Genomic DNA, 25008 nt, shown 5'->3' on the forward strand with positions numbered 1-25008 from the left:
AATTTTATACTGCTACATATCTTTGGTAAAAATAATCCAAATCGGTGTATATTATTTGGTCTTTGTGAAAGTTATAGTCCACAAGCTATGGTGCCAATCACTGAAAATTGATCACACCTGAAGTACTGACGGCCTAGCTCATTTCTTGAGACCCTAATAAGCCAGGACAGTACAAATACCCCCCAAATGACCCCTTTTTGGAAAGTAGACATTCAAAGGTATTTAGAAAGAGGCATGGTGAGTTTTTTGAAGTTGTAATTTTTTTCCCACAATTCTTTGCAAAATCAAGATTTTTTTTTTCTTTTTTCACAAAAGTGTCATATTATCAGGTTATTTCTCACATACAGCATATGCATACCACAAATTACACCCCAAAATACATTCTACTACTCCTCCTGAGTATGGCGATACCACATGTGTGAGACTTTTATACAGCGTGGCCACATACAGTGGCCCAACATGTAGGGAGCGCCATCAGGCGTTCTAAGAGCATTACACATCTTTCTTGACTACCTCTTGCACTTTTGACGGCCCTGGAGTACCAGGAAAATAAAAACGCCCCAAAAATGACCCCATTATGGAAAGAAAACACCCCAACGTATAATCTATGAGGCATATCGAGTCTTTTGAACATGTCATTTTTTTCTACAAGTTTTTGGAAAATGTGGAAAGAAAATGAAAATCTTTTTTTTGTACACAAAGTTGTCCATTTTTACAATATTTCTAACACGTAGCATGTACATACCAAAAATTTCACCCCAAAATAGATTCTCCTACTCCTCCTGAGTATAACGATACCACATGTGTGAGACTTTTACACATCCTTTGACGGAGCGATCACGTGGTAAACGGCCGCTATCAGCAGCCATTTACCGTAATCCGTGATGCGCTGGGTCCTCCGGACCCGGCGGTCACAGATGTTCCCGGGTGCGCGCCCAAGGGGGCGCGCGGGAGCAAGATTCTGGAAGGACGTCCATGGATGCCCTCCCAGAATAAGACGACCGCGCTGTAACCGTCTTTCGGCTATGGCTCGGTCGGCATGTGGTTAATGTGCTTCTTCTTGAGCCACTCCTTTGTTGCCTTGATGATATGTTTTGCGTCATTGTAATGCTGGAAGACCCATCCACAACCCATCTTCAGTGTTCTGGCTGAGGGAAGAAGATTTTACAATACATATTTGCCCCTCAATGCGGTAAAGTCAGCCTGTACCTTTAGCAGAGAAACAGCCCCATGGCATAATGTTTCCACCTCTGTGCTTGACTGTATGGATGGTGTGAGAAACACGGTGAGTCGAGTTAATGCCAAAAAGCTCAATTTTAGTCTTATCTGAGCACAGCACTTTCTCCCAATCCTTCTCTGAATCATTTAGATCATTGGCAAACTGCAGACGGGCCTGTACATGTGCCTTCTTGAGGAGGGGGACCTTGTGGTTTTGGTTTGGTTGGTGACTATGGTCCCTACTGCCTTGAGATTATTCACAAGCTCCTCCCGTGTAGTTCTGGGCTGATCCCTCACTTTTCTCATGATCATCCTCACCCCATGAGGCGAAATCTTGGATGGAGCTCTAGACCAAGGGCGATTGATGATTATTTTGTATGTCTTCCATTTGCGAATAATCAATCCAACAGTTGTCTCCTTCTCACTAAGCTTCTTGCTGATGGTCTTCTAGCCCATTCCAGACTTGTGCAGGTCTACAGTCTTGTTCTGACATCCTTTGACAGCTCTTTGGTCTTTTGCCCCTCAATGCGGTAAAGTCAGCCTGTACCTTTAGCAGAGAAACAGCCCCATAGCATAATGTTTCCACCTCTGTGCTTGATTGTATGGATGGTGTTCTTAGGGTCATAGTCAGCATTTTTCTCCCTCCAAACACGGTGAGTCGAGTTAATGCCAAAAAGCTCAATTTTAGTCTTATCTGACCACAGCACTTTCTCCCAATCCTTCTCTGAATCATTTAGATCATTGGCAAACTGCAGACGGGCCTGTACATGTGCCTTCTTGAGGAGGGGGACCTTGCAGTTTTGGTTTGGTTGGTGACTATCGTCCCTACTGCCTTGAGATTATTCACAAGCTCCTCCCGTGTAGTTCTGGGCTGATCCCTCACTTTTCTCATGATCATCCCTACCCCATGAGGCAAATTCTTGCATGGAGCTCCAGACCGAGGGCGATTGATGATTATTTTGTATGTCTTCCATTTGCGAATAATCGATCCAACAGTTGTCTCCTTCTCACTAAGCTTCTTGCTGATGGTCTTCTAGCCCATTCCAGCCTTGTGCAGGTCTACAGTCTTGTCCTGACATCCTTTGACAGCTATTTGGTCTTGTCCATGATGATGAGGTTTGAATGAAAGAAAGAGATTCTGTGGACAGATGTATTTTATACACATAACGAGTTGTCGTTAGAATCACCTTCTTAAATTGACAGGGCTAATCTGTGTACCACATGAGCACAAACTGTAGCCAGTCTGTGGGAGCCAGAATTATTGTTGTAGGGGATCAAATACTTATTTTACTCACTGAACTGCAACTCAATTTATAACACGTGCATCATGTGTTTTTCTGGATTTTTGGTTGATATTCTGTCTCACACTGGATTACTACACATGTCTGGAAGAAATACACAAAGCACACCAAAACTCTTACATTAAGACATTATTTGTTTACCCTGGAGTTCCACTTTACAGGTGTAATTTTTATTTTTAAGGGTCCAAAAGGGCTTTAAATTAGCTTCATTATTTATTGTTTCAGCTACTGAGAAATTGGAGGTCTTACCATGCTCCTAGTTTGTTACAGAATATCACATAGACCATTCTTTCTCTGTATTTATCTATCTATCTATATACAATGAATACGTGTTTGCATTTTGGCAGTAGTCAATTGAAGGGGCTAAACATTGTTTTAGCTCAGGGGTCTTTGGTGAACATTATGATGAGTGACTGTCTCTGTACCGTCCTTGTTAGCTCTGCTGTCCTAGACCATAGTCTTTACCAATTATAGTCAATCCATTATTGGTCAATATAATGACCATCACAGATATACTAACCACATTGCACAACTGTGTTCTCAGCTCATACAGAACATTACTGTCTCTCTCTGCCTTCTACAGCATTTTGGGCCTTCCTCTGGTTTGTGTGCTTCTGTTTCCTGGCCAACCAATGGCAAAGAACGCCTTACTCACCAGCAGTGGACCAAGCATCTGACGCGGCAAGAGCTGCCATCGCCTTCTCCTTCTTCTCCATCATCACTTGGGTAAGATAAGGACTGTTTGTTGGGTATTTGTGGCACTGGCCAACAGGTGTAACCACTCACTTGTCTGGTGTTATTATGGGTGTGGAACTTGGAGCCAATTACATTTTACTACATAAAAATTATAATATTATCTATCTATGTATATACTGTATATATAGTAGAGATCCAAACTTAGAGAACAACCTACAATTTCCTAAATTTCAAGGTCACTGCTTAGTCCTATTTGAAATGATCTAAACAGGAGTAAGCAGTTTTTTTTAAGTATATTTCATGAGTTACATATATTTTGAAGCACAGAATAAAAAACTTGATATTTTAAAAAGAACATTGATCCAAATTAGAGAACACTTTTAGATACCTCCCAGTTATTGGTGTTAATATGCACCTTGTGCTAATTTCTTTAATTATCTGACAAACCCTATTTAACTGGCAGCCAAACTTGCCAGTTTTCACTGACTTTGCAAGATAGTGAGTCGTTCTAAAGTGACTGACCCCCCCCCCCGGCAGCAGGTTGTCCAGATAAAGGCCAAAGGGATGATCCTTTCAGCCATAGCAAGAGAAGTTTGTCGTTCCAAATCTGTAATTTCTAGAATATTGCATCTTTACAATGTCACAAACTCATTCAAGTCCCCCAAGAAGGCTGGCTGTCCATGAAAGACAAATGCAAGAGAGGACAGGATAATGCAGAGAATCTTAATGGGCAATCGGTTCGAAACTGCAGCTGCGATTGCTCACCAGTTCAGCACTAAACAGAGTAATGCTGGCCATACACTATACAGAAAATCGGCCGAACCCATTTTCGAAAAAAGAACGTTCGACCGTGACCGCAAACGATCGTGCCATCATATAATGACCGATAAATTGTTCAGTGGACATGAATAAATAATTTTTTGTTCGTTTTTTTACATATACCTAGTGCAGACAGTTCGGACGGGAAACACATTAACCTTGCAATTTATCGTACGTTCGGCAGAAATTTTCCAAACTTCCCGTTCGTTTTTTCCCCACAAAAACGTCACAAACGATTATCGATTTGTGCCCATTAACTTGCCGAAAAACGAACGAAGTGTCTATACGAACGATTTTTCGGCCGATTTTTCGTATAGTGTATGGCCAGCATAAGGATCTGTCTCGTCATACAGTGTCTCACCGTTTAAGAGAATTTATTCTAAAAGCCCACTCTGCAGTGACCAAACCTCTCATTAGCAGAAAGAATCAAAAGGCTAGACTAACCTTTGCTGAGGAGCATGTTGTGTGGAAAGAGAACTGGTCCAAAGTTCACTTTAGTGGTGAAAGCAAGTTTATTTATTTGGGTCCAATGGGAAACGTTATGTTCATCGTCCAACTGAGGTAAGATTAAACCCAAAGTGTATAAAGAAGTCAGTGAAAGGTGGAGGGGGAAGCGTTATGGTTTGGGGTATGTTTTTGCAGCAGGAGTTGGGCCTCCTATACAGCTACATGGCAGAGTGAATGCAAATGTTTATCAGAACCTTCTTCGACAACATGTGGTTCCTTCCCTGCGTTCATCAACCAATCAGCTGAAGTCAAATTTGCTGAAGTCATTCAAAGCAAGGGTCTGTACACTTCCTACTAATTGTTCATTGTTGTAACCTTCAGACATTGTTGCTGTAATCTTTCTCTGTTCTACAGTCATTGCTGTTCTCTGTGTTTTCTACAAAATATATATATATATATATATATATATATATATATATATATATATATTTTTTTTTGTTGAAGTGCCTTGGTTATTTTGAAAAACACTGTTTTATTAGCATGGTATAGCCCAACAAAAATTCCATCAAATGTTGAGCAATGAAGATTACATTATTTCTGAAAAAATCAAGTGTTCATAAATTGTTCTCTAATTTTGATCTCCAGTGTATATATATATATATATATATATATATATATATGTATATATATATATATATATATATATATATATATATATATATATATATATATATATATGTGTGTGTGTGTGTTACTACACATTATAGGTTGGGTACAAGGGAGAGAGGTGTCCTTATTATACTTAATAAATCCTATGATAGGTTGCCATCACCAAAATAGCAAAGGATTAAAGAGACATGGCTTATACTACAATCTACATCCACACATAGTTGATAATTACACATAATAGTAATAGATAAAGGGCTTTGATTTTCAACACTCTATAGAACCCTTTCTCAAATTTTTTTCTAAGTAGGAATCCTTAAAAAAAATTGTCAGGTTTTAGGGAACCCCTGCCCAAAATTGTTATATCCACTGCCAACAAGACTGCAGGCCACAAAGGTAACATAATGTCCACTTTCATTGGCAGTTAGTGTAAGTTCTCTTTACATTTGTGGTCAATGGAAAATGTCCCTTACTTTGGTGGTCAGCAAAGAAGGGCCTCCTTGCATTGGAGGTCAGTGGAGTATGGCCTTGTAACAATGGTAGTCAGTTGAGTAGAGCCCCCCTGATCTTCCTGGTTAATGGGAGAGGAAACCACTAACATTGGTGGTCAGTGGAATAGGACCTCTTACACTAGTTGTCAGTGGAGAAGGGCACTATGACTTTGGCCAGGAGAACCTTGATTTGCATCTGCAGAACCAGTAAATTTGTAGGATGAAAGCAATAAGTAAGTTAATTATCTTTGTTGTTTGTTCATTAAAGGATACACACTATTTGCATTCAGCCAATGAAACTTGTACCCTAGTCCTCAATGATCATGAAGAGAGTCCCTTTTTAATTTCGTGTTGCCACAGATGATAGATTTATTGATGACCTATTTCATAAGAAAACAGTTTAATGATTAAATGTTCATGTCAATTTCATACAAATTAATACAAAACTTATAATGAACGTCCATTAAAATACCGTACCCCTGCAAACATCTGTGGTTTTTCTTATTTCAAAAACAAACTTTATAGTTGCAAGGCAATACCTAGACAATAGTGAATTAGTACACATGGAAATCAGACCCAGATCTGGCACGATCACTGATAACTGAATAGCCTACAACTTATTATTATTATTATTATACAGGATGTATATAGCGCTTTACAAAATACAGTTATAATACAATTTGGTACAAGAGGAGTCTGTAAGATTTAGGGCCCTGCTCGTTAGAGCTTACAATCTAAGAGGGAGGGTCAAATGATACAAAAGGTAATAGCTGTGGGAGATGAGCTGATGGAGAGAGTAAAACAGTATTAGTTAGAAGCAGGATAGGCTTCTTTAAAAAGAAGAGTTTTCAGGGATCGTCTAAAGATGCTGTCAGAAACCATGAAATCAGGCCAAGACAGAAGTACAGTTAAATCACACTTGTTTAATAATAAAAGTAAAAAGAACAAACGTAGTCAAAACATAGCCAACGTTCAGTAACCGTAATGGATAGTCAGCCAAGCCAGAAGTCAGGGATCAATGTAGTGGAACAGCAACCAGGATCTGTAGCCAGAAGGGATGTCAGCAAGGCAAGTCTTTAACAGGTTTGCAGGAGATAGTTTCTGTGATGTGACCAAGGCGAAGGCAGAGCTCCTCTGGACTGGACGGCTTAAGTAGGCAGGACTGACATGCAGGATATCATCAACAGCTGAGTAACTGTTCAGAGATAGGAGCTGGCAATTAGCTGAAAACTGAGCGGCCAGCTCATAGAAGGAAGGGCTGAGCCCAGCCCTGACAAATGCATAGATTAGGAGACAGTCAGGTAGATTGGGGTAGGGAGCTCCAAAGGATGGGAGAAGCTCTGGAGAAATCATGGAGGCAAGCATGGGAGGAGGTGACAAGGGAGCTAGAGAGCAGGAGGACTTGGGAGGACCGAAGAGTGCAGCTTGGTTGAAATTTTGAGACCAGGTTAGTGATGTAGCTGTGGGGCAGAGTTGTGGATGGCTTTGTAAGTTGTTAGTACTTTTAATTTTATTTGTTGGGTAAGTGGAAGCCAGTGGAGGGATTGACAGAGAGGGGCGGAGAACACTAAACGGTTGGTAAGGTGGATGAGTCTTGCAGCAGCATTCATGATGGACTGAAGGAGGGATAGCCTATAAAAAGGTAATCCAAAGGTAAAGGTAATCCAATGAGGAGGGAGTTGCAGTAGTCGAGGAGAGATATAATCAGGGCAGACAGACAGTAAAAAGTGACATAGGTTTTACCCTTTTGTATTCTGTCTACAACCGAAAAGTTTTGGATATAACCACAATTTAATAAAGATGTACTATATTTACAGTGCATTCGGAAAATGTACACATTGCTTCACTTTTACCACATTTTGTTATGTTACAGCCTTATACCAAAATGAATACAATTCATTCTTTTCCTTAAAATTCTACAAACAATACCCCATAATGACTGACAACGTGAAAGAAGTTTGTTTGAAATCTTTGCAAATTTATTAAAACTAAAAAAACTAAAAAAATCCCATGTACATAAGTATTCACAGTCTTTGCCATGACACTCAAAATTGAGCTCAGGTGCATCTTGTTTCCACTGATCATCCTTGAGATGTTTCTACAACTTGATTGGAGTCCATCTGTGGTAAATTCAGTTGATTGGACATGATTTGGAAAAGCACACACCTGTCTATATAAGGTCCCACAGTTAACCTCCCTGGCGGTTTTCCCGAGTGTGGCTCGGGGTTAAAATTCAGGACCATTAGCGGTAACCCCGAGCCACACTCGGGATTACATCGCAGGATCCTGGTGTGGCTTTACTTACCTTGTCCCCGGGATCCTGCGATGTCCCCCGCTGTGTCTGCGGGCTCCGTCCTCCTCCGAAGCCTCTCCGTGCCAGGCTCCGTTCCCTGCGAGCGGCGCGACACACGGGGGCGGAGCCTGGCGGCAAATTCAAAAAAGTGTAAAATCATAACACATACAGTACTGTAATCTTACAGATTACAGTACTGTTGGAAATTATTTCACATCCCTTTTGTCCCCAGTGCTTTGTCCCATGCCCTGCATGCAGTTTTATGTTATATATACTGTTCTTTCTGCCTGGAAACTGGAGATTGTCCATAGCAACCAAAAAGTGTCCCTTTACATCAAAAGTGGCTTTAGACCAGCTAGAAAACAGCGATAGTAAATTAGAACACTTGCAGAATTGAGTGATAGTGAATCGTGGGGAAATTTATTTTATTATTAATTTTTTTTTTTTTTTAATTATTTATTTTTATTTATTATATTATAATTTATGTTTTTGTGTTTCAAACTTTATCATACCCGGGATATCTACTAGACTCTTGTTTGGACAGATTTAAGTGTGTTATTGTTAAGAATTACAGACCTACAATATAAAACGCCACATTTCCATGCAAAATAATTGTACCGCTTTCAGCACCTAAAATCCAAAATAATCATACCGCCAGGGAGGCTAACAGTGCATGTCAGAGCACAAACCAAACCATGAAGTCCAAGGAATTGTCTGTAGACCTCCAAGACAGGATTGTATCGAGGCACAGATCTAAGGAAGGGCACAGAAACATTTGTGCAGCATTGAAGGTCCCAATGAGCACAGTGGCCTCAATCATCCGTAAATGAAATAAGTTTTGAACCATCAGGACTCTTCCTAGAGCGGGCCTCCCGGCCAAACTGAGAAATCGGGGGAGAAGGGCCTTAATCAGGGAGGTGACCAAGAACTTGATGGTCACTCTGACAGAGCTAAAGTGTTTCTCTGTGGAGAGAGGAAAACCTTCCTGGAGAACAATCATCTCTGCAGCACTACACCAATCAGGCCTGTATGGCCAGACAGAAACCACTCCTCAGTAGAAGGCACATGACAGCCCACCTGGAGTTTGGCAAAAGGCACCTGAAGAACTCTCAGAGCATAAAAAACAAAATTCTCTGGTCTGATGAAACAAAGATTGAACTCTTTGGCCTGAATGGCAAGAATCATGTCTGATGGAAACCAGGCACCGTTCGTGACCTGGCCAATACCATCCCTACAGTGAAGCATGGTGGTGGCAGCATCATGCTGTGGGGATGTTTTTTAGCGGCAGGAACTGAGAGACTAGTCAGGATTGAGGGAAAGAGCAATGCAGCAATGTACAGAGACATTCTTGATGAAAACCTGCTCCAGAACGTTTTGGACCTCAGACTGGAGCAAAGGTTTTATCTTCCAACAGGACAATGACCCCAAGCACACAGCAAATTTAACAAAGGAGTGGCTATGGGACAACTCTGTCCTTGAGCCCAGATTTGAACCCAATTGAACATCTCTGGAGAGATCTAAAAATGGCTGTGCACCAATGCTCCCAATCCAACCTGATGGAGCTTGAGAGGTCCTGCAAAGAGAAACTGTCCAAAGTTAGGTGTGCCAAGCTTGTAGCATCATACTCAAAAAGGCTTGAGGCTGTAATTGGTGCCAAAGGTGCTCCAACAAAGTAAAGAGCAAAGGCTGTGAATACTTATGTACACTTAGTTTTTTTTTCCGTTTTTTATTTTTAATAAATTTGCAAATATTTCAAACAAACTTCTTTCACAATGTTATTATGGGGTATTGTTTGTAGAATTTTGAGGAAAATAATGAAATTGAATCCATTTTGGAATAAGGCTGTAAAATAACACAATGTGGAAAAAGTGAAGCGCTGTGAATACTTTCCGGAAGTAGATAATTGAGATTGACAAATACAACTAGAATTCTTGTTGGATCACTTGCTCTTTGACTGTGGGCCTGTTTATGACCTTGCAAAGGCGTCATTGGGTTGTTCAGCAGTGTTGCATCCTGTGCATCCCCGTGCCAGTAAACATGTCCTTCACAGGGCCTTTGCCTTAGAGGAACATAGTGCTATGGCATCTAACAGCACCTGGGTATAGAGGCTGTTGCAGATTTTTATTGCTCCCTCTCTCACAGCTCTTCAGTAATCCTTAGAAAGCAGCTGTGAAGCTCTGCGAAAATGGGCTTTACCTTCAGAATACATACAATGACATCATCCCTTCTCTACTGATTGGAACAAATTATTCTTTTTTTTTTTATTTGTTCACAGCTTACTCTGCTATGCTTTCACATTAAACTATCGGCCAATAGAAAAAAAAATAATTAAGAAATGAGGAATAGTGTCATTGTATCTGGGCATACTTACAGTGCTATGCAAGCATGCTACTGCTGACTTCTGAAAATAACATACCAAAAAGAGTAGCAAGGGTCACTTTAAAGCAGAACTCCAGCCATAGCCTGTTTAACCCTATTTTTTTAAACTTTAGGAAGAGCCTTTGGAAGGCTTTTATTGTTGCCTGTCTTGATAGCAAGCACTGTGATGTGAGACAAGCTTCCTGGTTCTTCTGTAGAGTACAAGCTCAATACATTATTGGGTAGATGTCAAGACAATGGGCTCTAGAGGGAAGAGGCCTACAAAGTTTGATTCACTGCAGGCTATTATGGAAGAAACCTCTCTGTTGGAGTCAGAGACTACAGAATAGAAAAGCTATCACCTCACCCCCACTCAGTTTTTTTTTAATAAAATGTTTACATGGAATTAAGTTTGACTTTATGTCTTATTAGCAACAGTGCTTTAGATTCCCATGTGTCATTTCTCAGAATTTTAAAATTTGTTAAATGGCAGAATTCTGTTCACTCCATCTTGCATGCCATGTCCTAACCCCCCCGCTAACCCTATAACCTTACTCTTCCTCTAGGTTGTCATGGCAGTGATGGCCTTCCAGCGATTCCGACTAGGGACCGACATGTCTCTCTTTGCGACGGATCAATTCGGAAGTGGACCCAATGGCGAATACCCAGGATACCCAACGGGCAGTGGAATTGAGAGCACGGAAACCTATCAGAGCCCTCCTTTCACTGAAAATGCGGACATCAACCCCAAGGGGTATCAGGCGCCCTCTTACTGATGGAGAGGAGGCAGCGCGGATGTTTGTATGCAGATAAAGCAGGTGTGCTGACACAGTACAGAGTATGAAATGACTAGTGCATTCTGCTCTACACTTTATATGTGTTAACCAGTGCTGGATTTTCTTCCTGTAGTTCCATGTACAGTGCACTCTGTACTGTGATATTGATTGCTTGTTTGTGATATCTTCGGAAAAGGGTTTATTTTATACTTTTTTTAATGGTATTCTTATTTTAGACAAAGTGTTCCCTCTAAGGTAGACCAACCCTCATTCAAAGTTGTGAAGGTTTCTTTGGTGTGGCTAGGAGCAGTGAGAATGGCAGACATAAAAAAAGAAAAGGTTGGACAGGATATCAGATTACTGTATAGGTGCCATACAATTGCTGATAGACCACCTTTGTTAACTAAGCCATTATTTGTGGACTCCAGTTGACTTGAAAAGCTGAAAAATATCCACTAGGATGTTAAATGGCCCTGCCAGAAGATTCCATCATATGCGGGCTGTATCAACACCTTATGCACCTCCATATCTGTCAGGTTTGGCCTTCAGTGTGGTTGGCCAAATTGGTTGCAGGTCAGGACACTTGCAGCTGAGTAGTTGAATCTGTAACTGGGCCTATTTGTCTATGCATAGGACATTTGCTTTCAGCTGTCACAAGAACCTAGAAGAAGGTGCCTAGACAGATCTATCTCTGTTCAGTCTTCAAAGTTTCCCGGGACCCAACTCCCATACAGTACATGAGTGTTGGAGCCATACCACACCTGAATTAATGGCTCTGTATTAGGTAAAATGGCTCAGTGCACTGCATTAAAGGATGTTAGGATGGTGGGGCATGACTAGAAGTAACATATCAAACATTTAAGGGATGCTAGAGATGAAGCTTTTATACTTCTGCTTGTAGGTTTCTGTGTCACACGAGTTCCTTTATTCAGCTTTGTTTTAAGGTCCAGGTTGCATTGAAGGGGAGTTTCCAATGATTGGAGGTAGTGAAAATAAAAAGTAGTGCCAATCATCAAAAAGTTTTCAATCCTGCAAATTTGTACCAAAGTTTACACTGCCTTGGATGACATAAAAGGTTGGAACTTCATCAAAATGCATGGTCTGCTAATCTTGTAGACAACCCATGTAAAAATGCACTTTAAATAACATAAATTATACACATCATTGGGCCTTTCCCCAGGAGCCCACAACTTGAAAGAACGTACCCCAGCACTGCACAGGTGCATTTTCTCATGAGATGTGGGATCCATAGCTTTCCCAGGATCCAGGGAGAGGGTCCAATTGTAAGTCCATTTGCTTAGCCATGCTTGTTGGAAGTCAGGTCTAAGTGAAGTATTGTTTAACTTTTTTTCTGTTAATGTTTTTTTCTTTTTTAACTGTGCTTTTTAACGTGGGACGGGGGTCTATAAGATAAGTGGAGTTTGGATATTGATGGAGTAAGGTGGAGTAAGGGGCCACAAAAATATTGAACACTGTAATTGTTGTATTGTTATGCCAACTTTATCAGCCCAAAACAATATATTGATAGGGGTTTTCTGTTGTCCCTTGATATGATGCATTCTCATTAAAGTGTTACTAAACCCAGGACTCTGCATTCACTATACCCGGTCTCCCACAGTACACAGAACATGGAAATTAAATAGTTTTAGTAAATATAAACTGCTAAATACCTTTTCTCATCAGCAAGTCCATAGATGTGGTGACTGCATTAGCTTTTTTTTCAGATTAAGTAAATTTTCTGCAAATACAAAAAATACCTGTTGATCAAGCTAATAATACAATGTCCTTGTAACATCCTGTGCACTGAACTGAAATCTTGTACAATATTATCAGCTTTCCCAGTTCTCTTCTGTGAACTACGGAACACCCCCTGTATATTATAGAGATGAGCAGAGTAGAGGGGGAGATGTTTGTAGTCCAAATCAGAAGAGCTGCCTAGAGTAAAAGCGCTGTTCCTATAGATTAAGAACAGAGAGTGAGTATTGTCACCCTAGGACAGGAAGTATGTTACTTGGCAGGATTATCAGGTGACGATAAAGGGAAAAAAACTCTGAAAAAATAAAACAAATACAGCCACCACAAAAGCTACAATATATTACATTTTAATGCTTGAGTTTAAATACTCTATAAATAACGCACAATGCTATGTATTATATCATAAAAACCAGATGATAGCAATCTGAGCATTGGATAGTGGACAGGTATGGTATTGTGAATGCTGAGTTTGAATTAAAGAATTGCTCCACCAAGTTGCATATATATATCTCTTGTTGTCTGTTGGCACTCCTCCCCTTAATAGTGCCGCCATGAAGAAACTGATAGACCTTTCCTCCTTACCCTTAGCTGACATGTAATTAAGATAAAGTCCAAAAGCTAGGTCGGGCAACCAAATACAAAGGCCTCACAGCACAGTGGTCAAAGGGGGAAGGGGGTACTTGAAACTCTTTCCAGAAACAGATTATAGAACAAATCTGCAGCAACGTGCGGAAACTGTGGTCTCCTTAAGGCCTGATTCACAGGTTGCAGTTTGCATATTGCAGGTGCATTTTTGCATTTTTCAATACACATCTTTAAACCATTGAAATCTATGGAACCAAAAACCAGAATAAAAACCCTGGCCTTTTCCAAAAAAAGGGCACAGATGTGAACTATATCCATAGCAAACCATGTTAAATGGACTGTAGTGTGTTTCTGCAAAACTGAAAATGCACTAAAAAATGCATAGATGTGAACCAGACCTTAGTGTGAAGAGCAATGATTGGCCTAAATGAGGGGGATCCTGTAATTTGGGTCCCTGACTTTCTTAAAATGGAAAACTAGTTTAATTAAAGTTCACCAAATATATTGCAGGTTGGCAGTATGTCAGAAAAATTCCAATTAGTTTTGCTAAGTCAGTTTTAATACCTTCTATCAGTGACCATCTTTTGTGGCTCCTTAAGAGTATCTGGTGACTTTGAGATGGGATATGTTGCTTCTTGAGTTCTGTAATGGTCCTGTCCACCCTTGGAATGATGAACTATAACATTATAATGTGCCAAACTAGAACAGATCCTTCTAATATGGTTCTGTGCACACACAATACTTGAACTTGTTGAAAACCCTACGAAAGACATTCCTGGAATCCTGTCTTAATGACAGGCGTTTTGTAGTAAGGAAATAACTACATGCAGATAGGAGATCATTGTACCTATTGCTTTCTCAGCCATTTTGTGCCTCAATGATGTTGAATCTAAGTGAATTGATTAGATCCTTAGTGCTTCAACCAACCCACTGAATATTGAAAAGGTACACTAAAGTGCCAATGGTGTCACCTACAATAGAGCAATAAAAATAAATAAAAAATTCTGTAAAAATAAAGTATCATGGACAATTGCTCTTACTTCTAGTTAGAGCAGGAAGAGGTGGCCCTATATCAGGCTGTTATTTTTGTCTGAGTCCCCACTGGGAAGATTTCAACTAATTTCCTTTTAAAATGGAAAGAGAAGAGGAAATATCCCTACTGGGGACACAGGGATTAAGAACTGACAGAGTTTATAACTCTAACCTACCCTATCTACCCATGAATTGGTGCTTACTCTGGCCAAAATTAGATCATATAAAGGTCCATTGTCTATGGGAGTCAGCAGGATACCACAGAGAATCTCATCTGTCTGATTTTGCTAGGTGGAGGAAATAGTGGCCAGCCATGTTGGATATTTTTATCCAACCATTGTTGGTTCCAAGCCTGCCCTGAAGGTCGCTGGCTACCCTTTCCCTACCTGCATGCATCTACCCAAAAACTGGTGATTAATCTGGCCAAAATTGGATCATATGAAGGTCCATTGTCTATGGGTGCCAGCAAGAGACCACAGACAATGTCAGCTGTCTGATTTGTGGGGGAATGGAGGAAATAGTGGTAAGCCATGTTGGATATTTTTGTCAAATCACTGTTGGTTCCAAGCCTTCCCTGAAGGTCACTGGCTACCATTTCCATTCACGCGTGCATTTACTAAAATATGCATGCTCAGATAACCTCATGTTTATGTCAGTGCAGGTGGGTCCTGGTTACCTCCTGCACTGAGTAGTCTAGGAGGGCATGAAAATTAATGTACATGGACATTTATGCGTTCCTTCAAAATTTTAAAAACTTTTTTGAAGACTGATCATTTCATTTTTTGGTTCACTGCCAGCAAGTTGTGTCTTACAACTCTTCAGAACACTGGTGATGAGATCTCTGCCCTGGCCACCTGCTTCACCCACATATCAGGACAAGTGTGTAAGAGTCTCATTTTCTCTGTTGGCTTTTTCATTCACCTCTTATGATGAAGATACATCAAGCAGGGCGAGGCACCAAGGCTGAAGAGCAAAGGTGGGGTATATTTTGCAGATTTCAATGTAGGAATTCCGAAGAAATTAAAGAAATTATGTGACTCAACATGCCAATCTTTACTGAAACTGAAATGTGATTTTTTGAGTGGACTAACCCTTAAAAAAAGCTATAAATAGTCCTGCTTCCTATTCCTAGGCAGCTTTATAGATTAATGTAGCAAACCTTTTTAGATAGCAATATATGATTATGACTTTTTGTGCTTCTTAGAGGGAACACTGAATGTTTTCACAGTGCAGGAATTGTTAATTTAAATCAGCCTGTATATTATAAAGTTCTGTTCACATTGAGTTTATGTACCTGTCAGATCATGTGTGTTTGGTGCAGAGTACCTCTTTTTCTAGATACATGTTTTACGGTAAATCAGCAGAACAGTTAGGCTGCTTCGCCCCTTGCTAAAGTAGCATAAGAACCAAAACACAAAGGGGCCACCTTGTACAATCACAATTAGCAGGTGATATTGATCAAATATGAAAAAGTGTGATCAAAATAAATTGATATCTCTATCTTTTAGCTACAAAGTAGATGTTAGATTACCATTTATATATTATTTTGATATATCTTGCTCTTAAAGGGATTTACCACTTTCAATGGAGACCACTGATTTAAACTTCTCCAACCATAGAACTCCCTCAAAAAGTGAAATGCTGAAGACCAATACACTTGTACTGACCTTCCTGCCTATGCTACATTGCATTACCACGCACTGTACTGCCCTCTACCTACTTTAATAATGGGCCATAAATGACCACTGTTACTGAAGGCCAGTGGTAAATCTACTGAATATAATTATATCCCCTGACTTTCCCAGAGGGCTGCACACAATATTCAAAATATGTAGTTCTACAGAAGTTTGCCAGAAACTGGGGACATACTACAGGTGTGGATGGGACTGATATAATACATGAGACTTGGCATGGTTCTGCCGGATGCCAACCTCTACCACATGGCCTGCCATTTGACACGGGTCCTGGATTAGTGTCGCCATGGCCCGCTTAAACAAGTACAAGTGGAGCAGATTCTAGCGGGGATCCCGCCGGAGTCGGTACTGTGGTGCCAAACAGATTTACCTTGCCGGATCTTAGACCACCCCACGATGGGAGGATATGTCTGAAGGCGTTCCGTGACTTCTCTATCACGCCAACGCCATCGCCACTCACCCCCAAAGTCTTTGGCCTTCAGTCCGGGACTCCAAGACTCAAGATTCCGGGAATTAAAATTGGTTGAACGTTCCCAGGCCTGTCATTTCATTGCCAATGGATGATGGATGACCAGACGGCAAATCGTTGATGATCTGGCTCTTGCGGGCCTATCTTTTTGGCAAAAGGTTCAACTTGCCCACTTCATTGGCTCTTTACCCCCTCCTAAGCCCTTTCAGAGACACCTTACTACCTTTGAACTATTATGTCTGAAACAAGCTCCAATACAGCATGCGGTCTCGCAGGCCTACCAATTGCTGATAGCCCCACCACAGGACTTCAAACTTCCTTATATCACCAGATGGGAACAAGAGTTAGGGCTCCAATTTACAGAGAAACAAGTGGACAGAATTCTTCTGTTCTCTTATAAAACTTCGATCTGTGCTAAATACCAGGAGGCTGGGTTTAAGGTGTTGACCCGGTGGTATCATACACCAGTGAAGATCAACAGAATGTTCCCCCAATGTTCAGATCTTTGTTGGAGATGTGGGGAGGACTCTGGTTCTCTTCTTCACATCTTTTGGTCCTGCTGCCTGCTGCAGTCCTATTTGACAGAGATCCACCGCATCATCCAAAAATTCACTGACCGGGAGTTACCGAGGGATCCTGTGTTCTTCCTTCTGCACCACCATGAGATTCAGAGCAAGGTTTACAGGAGATCCATCCTGCCTCTCCTGCTCACAGCAGCAAAAAGCTGCATCCCGCTGTTCTGGAAGCAGACACAGCCGCCGCCAGTTGCCGTCTGGTTGAAAAAAGTAGCCAAAATCAATGCGATGGAGAACTTGGTGGCCACAGCGAAGGGCCTTAGTGGGAAATGTCTTAAAAATTGTTTTATTGGCACGAGTTTATCTATTCAGAGGAGTACACAGATCTGGTGACTTAAATCCCCTAGTGTTTGGGACTATAATGCTGGCTCCACAGGCCTGGAAGGAGTTTTTGGCTGATGGACCCTTGCCCATACCCCCTCCCTTTTCCTCCCCCCCCACTTGTTTCTCTTTTGCTGCAAGGCTCCTTGGGTCTTTTCTGTTCTTTCTTTGTTCTTGTTAAATGGTGTATACCATGCAAAATGTCATGCAGGATACAGAGACTTCCTAGATCCTGACGCTCAAAGTCTGAACCTCATTTAAATGTTCACACCTTTATACGCAATGGATTTGTGATGCAGACTTATTATTGGAATTGTTCCTTGTTCTACACACCACGGTTGTGGTTTCTGTATTTACCGTGTGTTCTTTTTAAATAAAGTATTGAAAAAAATAATACAGGAGACTGGGTATATTCTATATAAGACTGCTACAGGTCACTGCTTTATCAACTAATGGTCCCTCACGCTGTACTGGTTGCTGGGGCACAAAAAACAATTGATACCAAAGGGCTGCATGTGGCTTTCAGGCCCAAAGTTGGGTATCAACACAAAAGAATAAGGTCTGTTGCCTGCCACTAGTGGTCAAGATGTTTCCTGACCTCTGTTGGTAGGGTACTTTATGTTTCCCTTCCCCTGTAGAAAATCAATTATCATTTGCTGTTATCGCAAACATTGGTAGGCCAGCTGTACTGGTTTTGCTTGGGCCGGTTTCCCATCAGCCCTTGGCTACTAGATTCAGATGATCTAGCCCAGAGGTCTCCAAATGTTCTAAGCAAAAGGGACAGTTTGCTGTGCTTTAGACCCTAGCAAGGCTGGACCATGGCAAGTGGGAATAAAAAATTCCTTGCCCCAGTGGGAGGTAACAATGCCCCATCGTTGGTGTAGGCAGGCCATACACGGTTTGAACCTCGACCGGTTCAGCAAGCTGAATGTAACAAGTTGATCGATTGATCAACTTGGGTATAAACAACATGCCGGGTTTTACCTTGGATTATCGCTAGCAACTGCTATAGCAATATTCACTGTCTTCGCCGGCGGGGACAGCTTCCCCCGCCCCCACCCCCTTGCCATGCAAAGACATTGGCCTGGCAGGAGGGGCCATTCCCACATCAACACTGTTTGTATTGAGGGGGATTACAAGCAAATTTATTTCCAGCAACCATGGGTTGAAGGAAAGGCATTTTCTCTGTGTATGGCCAGCTTTAGTGGGAGGAATAGTGCTCCATTGTTGGTGTCAGTGGGAGGAATAGTGCCCCATCGCTGCTGTCATTGAGAAGAATTGTGTCCCATTGTTAGTGTCAGTGGGAGGAATAGTGTCCCATCATTGGTGTCATTGGGAGGAATTGTACCCCATCAGTGTCAGTGGGAGGAAATATGCCCAATCATTGGTGTCAGTGGGAGGAATAGTGCTCCTTAGTTAGTGTCAGTTGCAGGAATTAGCCTCATAGTTGTGAGTCAGTGGATGGAATGTCATCATATGGTCTGGATAAAGGTAAGCAAAGAACCCTGGGATGCAGTTTGGAGACCACTGATCTAGCATCAGTACTGGGCTTCACTTACAAAGCTGGTGATTTCACATTTCTTGAGAGAAGGTCAAGGAGAGAACAACTGGAGCAGGTATCAACTTTCAAAATAAAGTGGAAAACCACTTTAAATATCCTGTGAGGGTTCACATACACCAAACTATTACAAAGAAGGCCAGTCAGACTATTTTTAGACATAATTGCCATAAAATCACCCCACAGACGATTTTGGGTAGCTTGGAAGGCCAGTATTGTAAGATAATGACTATGTAGCTTACAGCATACTTTGCCCGACGGACTTTTCGACGGACTTTATAACGGACTTTCCGAATGAACGGACTTGCCTACACACGATCAACCAAAGTACGACGGATTCGTACATGATGACGTACGACCGGACTAAAACAAGGAAGTTCGTAGCCAGTAGCCAATAGCTGCCCTAGCGTGGGTTTTTGTCCGTCGGACTAGCATACAGACGAGCGGACTTTTCGACCGGACTCGAGTCCGTCAGATAGATTTGAAACATGTTTCAAATTTAAGTCCATCAAACTTTTGAGAAAACAAAGTCCGCTGGAGCCCACACACGATCGAATTGCCCGACGAAATCCGGTAGGCAGGACCAAGTAAAGTCCGATCGTGTGTACGCGGCATAAGGCTTAGTCAGTTTTGGACACAGCAGGTCACCATTAAGATTTCAGCAAATACACAGTAAAATATGCAAAGTATTTTTTACACCACTGTTTCTATAGTGATGTAGGAATAATTGTTATTAAATTCAAGGCAGCACACCCATCTTGGGGGAATGATTATGCATAAATGATTCCCAGTCTCTTCTTTATCTGCGGCTACACAAATAGGAGGGAAAAAAAGACATGCAGTTCTATGCATTGTGGAATAGTGCACCGAACGCCTTATGTGCCCATAGGAGGAGCAAAGCAGCCCAAAATATGAAATTCCCTCCAGACCATTACTGCCAGGAATATTGTAATTAAAATGTCTATGTAGAAAAGGTTTTACATTTTTTCATTTTGGCCTTTGGATAAACTATACACAGAGTGGTGGATAAGGGATCGGGTATGAAAAAGACAGATATGTTTAGATTGTAGCTGTCGATTGTATATTTGATCATTGTTTCATGTATTCTTTCCAAGGACTTGTTTGAGGAGTGCGCAGGTCTTCAGTACAATAAAATACAGTATACACATTCTTTCCTGTCTTTCTAAGGAGGATTCAGCTCTGCAACGCCTTGTAATTTCACTGTTATCTGTAATACTTAGATGGATAAAAATATCAAACCTGGTCAAGCAAATTTAGATCAGCCATTCGCAACCAGTGATCCATGGAACCCTAAGGTTCCTCCAGAGGTGTCTAGGGGTTCCTTGAGCTGTGGCTGATTTGCGTTCCATATGATGGTGAATGCATAAGCTCCAGGACCAATGCCACTTGGCAAAGCCAGCAGCATGACAGCAATTATGTAGGCTTTCCATAAAAGTGTCATTCCGACCACTGCTGTAGGGTTGCATTCTTTCCACTGAACATCAATATAAGGGACATCTATTTCCATTGACCCCCCCCCCCCCCCCAATGAATTGGTTTTAGCAAGGGTTTCCCAAGATATGAAAATTATTTTAGGGGTTCCTTACTAAGGCTGGCAATAGACCAAGCAAATTTCTTTCCAGCAACCACGGCCATTGTTGACAGGGGAATCCCTCCCTTGGAACCATTGTGTTCTCCTGGCGGGGACTTGCTATAAAAGCCGCTAGCAATAATCGCATGCAAAATCCAGCAAGCTGCTTGTACCCAAGTTGATTATTCAACTTGGGTACAATTTAGCCTGCCCATACATAGTTTGAATCTCGGCTGGTTCCTGTTCAACTGGCCGAGATTCGAACCTTCTATGGGTGCTTCTTTTAGAATAATCAATTTGTCTGCCCCAAGTGTAGTAGATTGTTGGAGTGATAACACTGTAGAAGCCTGTATAAGTTCTGTCCAGGCCCACACATAAATAAGCAGCACTGTAATACTAGTATATACCATGGCGACCCATCCACTAGGGGCGCATGGGTGCTGCCCACCCCCTATCCATGCGTCCGGCCCCCTGATCTACATGCAGGGGCGCCGGATGCATGGATTCCAATGTTTTTTTTCTTTTGAAGAATGTGATTAGAGCCAGAGGCTCCAATAGGCTAAAAAAGGGTGGTCTCGGGGAGCAGAACAGAGCACTGCATTCTAAGCCCACCCAGTTGTATTACAATAGCGAATGAATATTCGCTATTTCGCTATTGTAACACTGAATCTCCTACCGGCCATTCAGGAAGCGGGTTATGAGACCTGTCACCCTATTAGGCGAAAGGAGATCCTATCAAATTGAGCGGCAGGAGACGCACGGCGCACGGAGGAGAGAGAGAAGACGCATGCAGGGGAATCGAGCAACAAACAAGCAGCCCAGAGAGAAGCCACCCGCTTGCCATGCTGCCCGCCCGCCATGCTGCCTGCGAGATGGGTTGCCGCCCATGACCCCCCGTGACCCGGCCAGCCGACTGACCATGGGGGGCTGCTGTCCGTGAAGGGGGGGGGGGGGGTGGCGTGGCAGGTGGATTGTTTGCCGCTCCTTCAAAATAAGAAAACACCAGCCGCCACTGGTATATACACTGTATACATTTATTGTATGAAATTATTATAATGGCACACGTAATGCAAAATTTTTATGGAGAAGAAGCATTTTCTAAAACTATCAGTATACACGGACATCTAGCCTTCATGAGCTTTGAACACATTTAGGTCCTCATTTTACTTGAATTCTAATTTCCAACCTTAACATAAAACACATTTTTATTAGAGAGAGGAATGATTAGAACGTGTGAACTTTTTATTGCTGTCCATATGGGCCGTCCTCTACCATTGACAAGTACCCCCTGCATTACTTGTTCTGGTGTCACAGGGACAGGAAGTGAGGGGTAATCTACCAAATGGCATTACACAGGGGAAATAAAAACCTAGAGGTACAAGAGCAACCCACCAAATGTTGAGAGACCACGAGGAAGTGATTTCATCACATGAGTTTAAAAGGACAAGCCAACACGGTTTTAGAGGTTCTAACAGGTTTCCTTCATCAGGGGTTGAAAAATTGCTGTTATGAATCTTGATGGTCTTGGTCCTGAATAGGTTAAAAATGATAAAGAACAGTGACTCAGTATTGATCTTCAGCCCTGAAAAAGAGAGACATCCACGACACATGCTTGTCTCATTTTATAAGATCAGCTCCCTATGGTCTCTCAGTATTTGGTCTGGTGCACTGGCTTGGATTTACCCTTAAAGGACCCCTAGAGGCCTCCTGTTGTTGCTGTGCTACCAACTATACCAACTAGTGCCCTTGTACACTTAAGTATAATTTATACCTTGACTGTGATATCAATATACACCTCCAACCTCCAACCTCAATCCCCCAAAAATAAAAAAATAACAGACATTTTAACCTTTCCTACTCAACCCAAAACTAAAAACAATTGGGCTTGAGTTAAAGTGTTACTAAACCCAGGACCCTGCATTCACTATATCTGGTCTCCCACAGAACATGGAAATGCAATTATTTTAGTAAATATAAACTGCTAAATACCCTTCCTCATCAGCAGTATAGAGCAGTCTTGTGACTGCTATCAGTGTCCAACCGAGCACTGGTTAAAGCTTGTAGGAGGAGTTTTCATTCTACTTTGACTGTCCTATGAGGCTGCAGGACCCCTCTGTCTAGACAGTGCTGATTGGCCCTGTGCTGATCACATGCACCCTCCCAAGAAAAAAAAAACTCTCTAGCAATACACACCAAAATGTGCAGAGTGACTCCAAGGCTCTGTACTATCAGCAGATGGATTGGGGACTGTGGAAAAAGGGGAGGATTGGAGAACACAGGATCAAACAGCCTTTTTACACAATACGGGGGATTAACTCCTTAGGTTCCACAGTGAGTATAACAAGCATGCTTTACTGCATATACAGACTGATTTTACTGTTGTGGGTTTAAGCTTTCATTTGGCCATAAGGCTTGCAACCACGAAGAACCAGTTTCCATCATTTTCTATAATGCTGCACACCTCATGCATTGACTATACATCATTAAAAGGGAAACTGCTGCAGTTACTGAAACATGTAGAGGTGTTTGATATTTTAGTATTATTCTCAACATAATAGTAGTGTAATATTTATAAAGAGTTTCTAAATCCAAAAACAAAGAGTAAAAAAAGTAATATATTGTAACTTACCCATTCTTAGATTTGGTGGCTTAATTTTTTTTTTCATTTTTCAGGCTTTTTTCTCTTCATTTTCAATTGGTGATCTTGCATATAACACACTTCCTGACCCCTCATGTCTACATTATTTTCTACAGTTTATCTATGGAGGAAGTCATAGATAACACACAGGGTGGACTTCAAACATGCCTGCCTTTGTGGTCATCTCCATTACATGGTGGATGGATGGGACTAGTAATTACCACAAAAATTCAAGATTGCTTTATGCTGCCACGTTAGCCCTCAGGAAGTAACATTAACATTGCATTTCTGAAATAAATCAACAGGTACTTTATGTACTTACTGAAAATGTTCTTATCCTGAAAAATAAACTAGTACAACCATCACATGTAGGGACCAGTAAGCCGCAATATATTACATTTTTGTTTTTAGGTTTGTATATGCACGTTAAATCCCTGCAGAACAAGGGACAACCATTGTGCTAACACTCAACTGCAACCAGTGACAATACTGCTGTACACTGTTATGTTCCCAGTTCATAATGGAATGATAGCATAGGAATTGTTCCCGTTGTCTGCTCCTACCATCTGCAGCTCATAGTACAGAGACCATGAACAACATATGTTGAAGAAAATCTTCTACCATACATGAAGATTTTCTGAAGAGCTCCAATGTCTTAGTGAATCCTTTATTATGTACATTCTTAGCAAATCACTGGCTCGTAAACTGTCTCACCGGGACATCTTGCCAAACTGTAACCCTGCTGTCCTCGCGCCTCTGCACTGCGTGGATGAGGCGGTTTGCAATCTTGTTGATTATACAGTGTGATCTGTGTGTGTGTGCCTGCGTGTCTGGACAAAAGTGACATGTTTACAATTTATCTGTATATATTGTATCTCCTGAAAGAACAATCTGTGATTGTGCGTTTTCAGTAGTGTTGTGTCCAAGATGTAATTTGTTTTCTGTACATTACGGATTAAAAAAAATAAAAATGAATGGAAAGAAACAATTTCTATATATCTCATCTTTTCCTTTTTTGCATAGTTACATATTACATAGTTACATAGTTACATAGTAGGCGAGGTTGAAAAAAGACCATCAAGTCCAACCTATGTGTGTGATTATATGTCAGTATTACCTTGTATATCCCTGTATGTTGCGGTCGTTCAGGTGCTTATCTAATAGTTTTTTTTACACTATCGATGCCCCCTGCTGAAACCACCGCCCATGGAAGGGAATTCAACATCCTAACCGCTCTTACAGTAAAGAACCCTCTACGTAGTTTAAGGTTAAACCTCTTTTCTTCTAATTTTAGTGAATGGCTATGAGTCTTATTAAATTCACGCAGAAAAGTTTTATCCCTATTGTGGGGTCACCAGTACGGTATTTGTAAATTGAAATCATATCCCCTCTCAAGCGTCTCTTCTCCAGAGAAAATAAGTTCAGTGCTTTTTTTTATAGAAATGCTTTTTTTTTTTTTTACAGAAAACCTTTTATTGTTTTAAAGCCCAATTCCAGGCATTTAATTTTCATTAAAATAAGCCCCCTCACAAGTTAAAGTGTTACTAAACCCAGGAACTTGCATTCACTATATCTGGTCTCCCACAGTACACAGAACATGGAAATGCAATTATTTTAGTAAATATAAACTGCTAAATACCTTTTCTCATCAGCAGTATATAGCAGTCTTGTGACTTCTATAAGTGTCTGGTTAAAGCTTGTAGGAGGAGTTTTCATTCTCTCCTA

At 41.3% G+C, this 25008-nt stretch overlaps 1 protein-coding gene across 1 annotated transcript in view; it reads left to right on the forward strand.

Moving 5' to 3' along the window:
• Window positions 1-24271, forward strand: part of SYNGR3 (synaptogyrin 3) — a 139412-nt gene extending 115141 nt beyond the window's left edge. The window contains exons 3-4 of the mRNA XM_073636462.1: window positions 3103-3245; window positions 10856-24271. Of these exons, the coding sequence (XP_073492563.1) occupies window positions 3103-3245; window positions 10856-11065 (353 nt within the window). The 3' untranslated portion in view covers window positions 11066-24271. The remainder of the gene's footprint in view (window positions 1-3102; window positions 3246-10855) is intronic.
• The last annotated feature ends 737 nt before the right edge of the window (window positions 24272-25008 follow it).

The sequence above is a fragment of the Aquarana catesbeiana genome, linkage group LG06 (assembly GCF_042186555.1).
Source record: "Aquarana catesbeiana isolate 2022-GZ linkage group LG06, ASM4218655v1, whole genome shotgun sequence".
Classification (NCBI taxonomy): domain Eukaryota; kingdom Metazoa; phylum Chordata; class Amphibia; order Anura; family Ranidae; genus Aquarana; species Aquarana catesbeiana.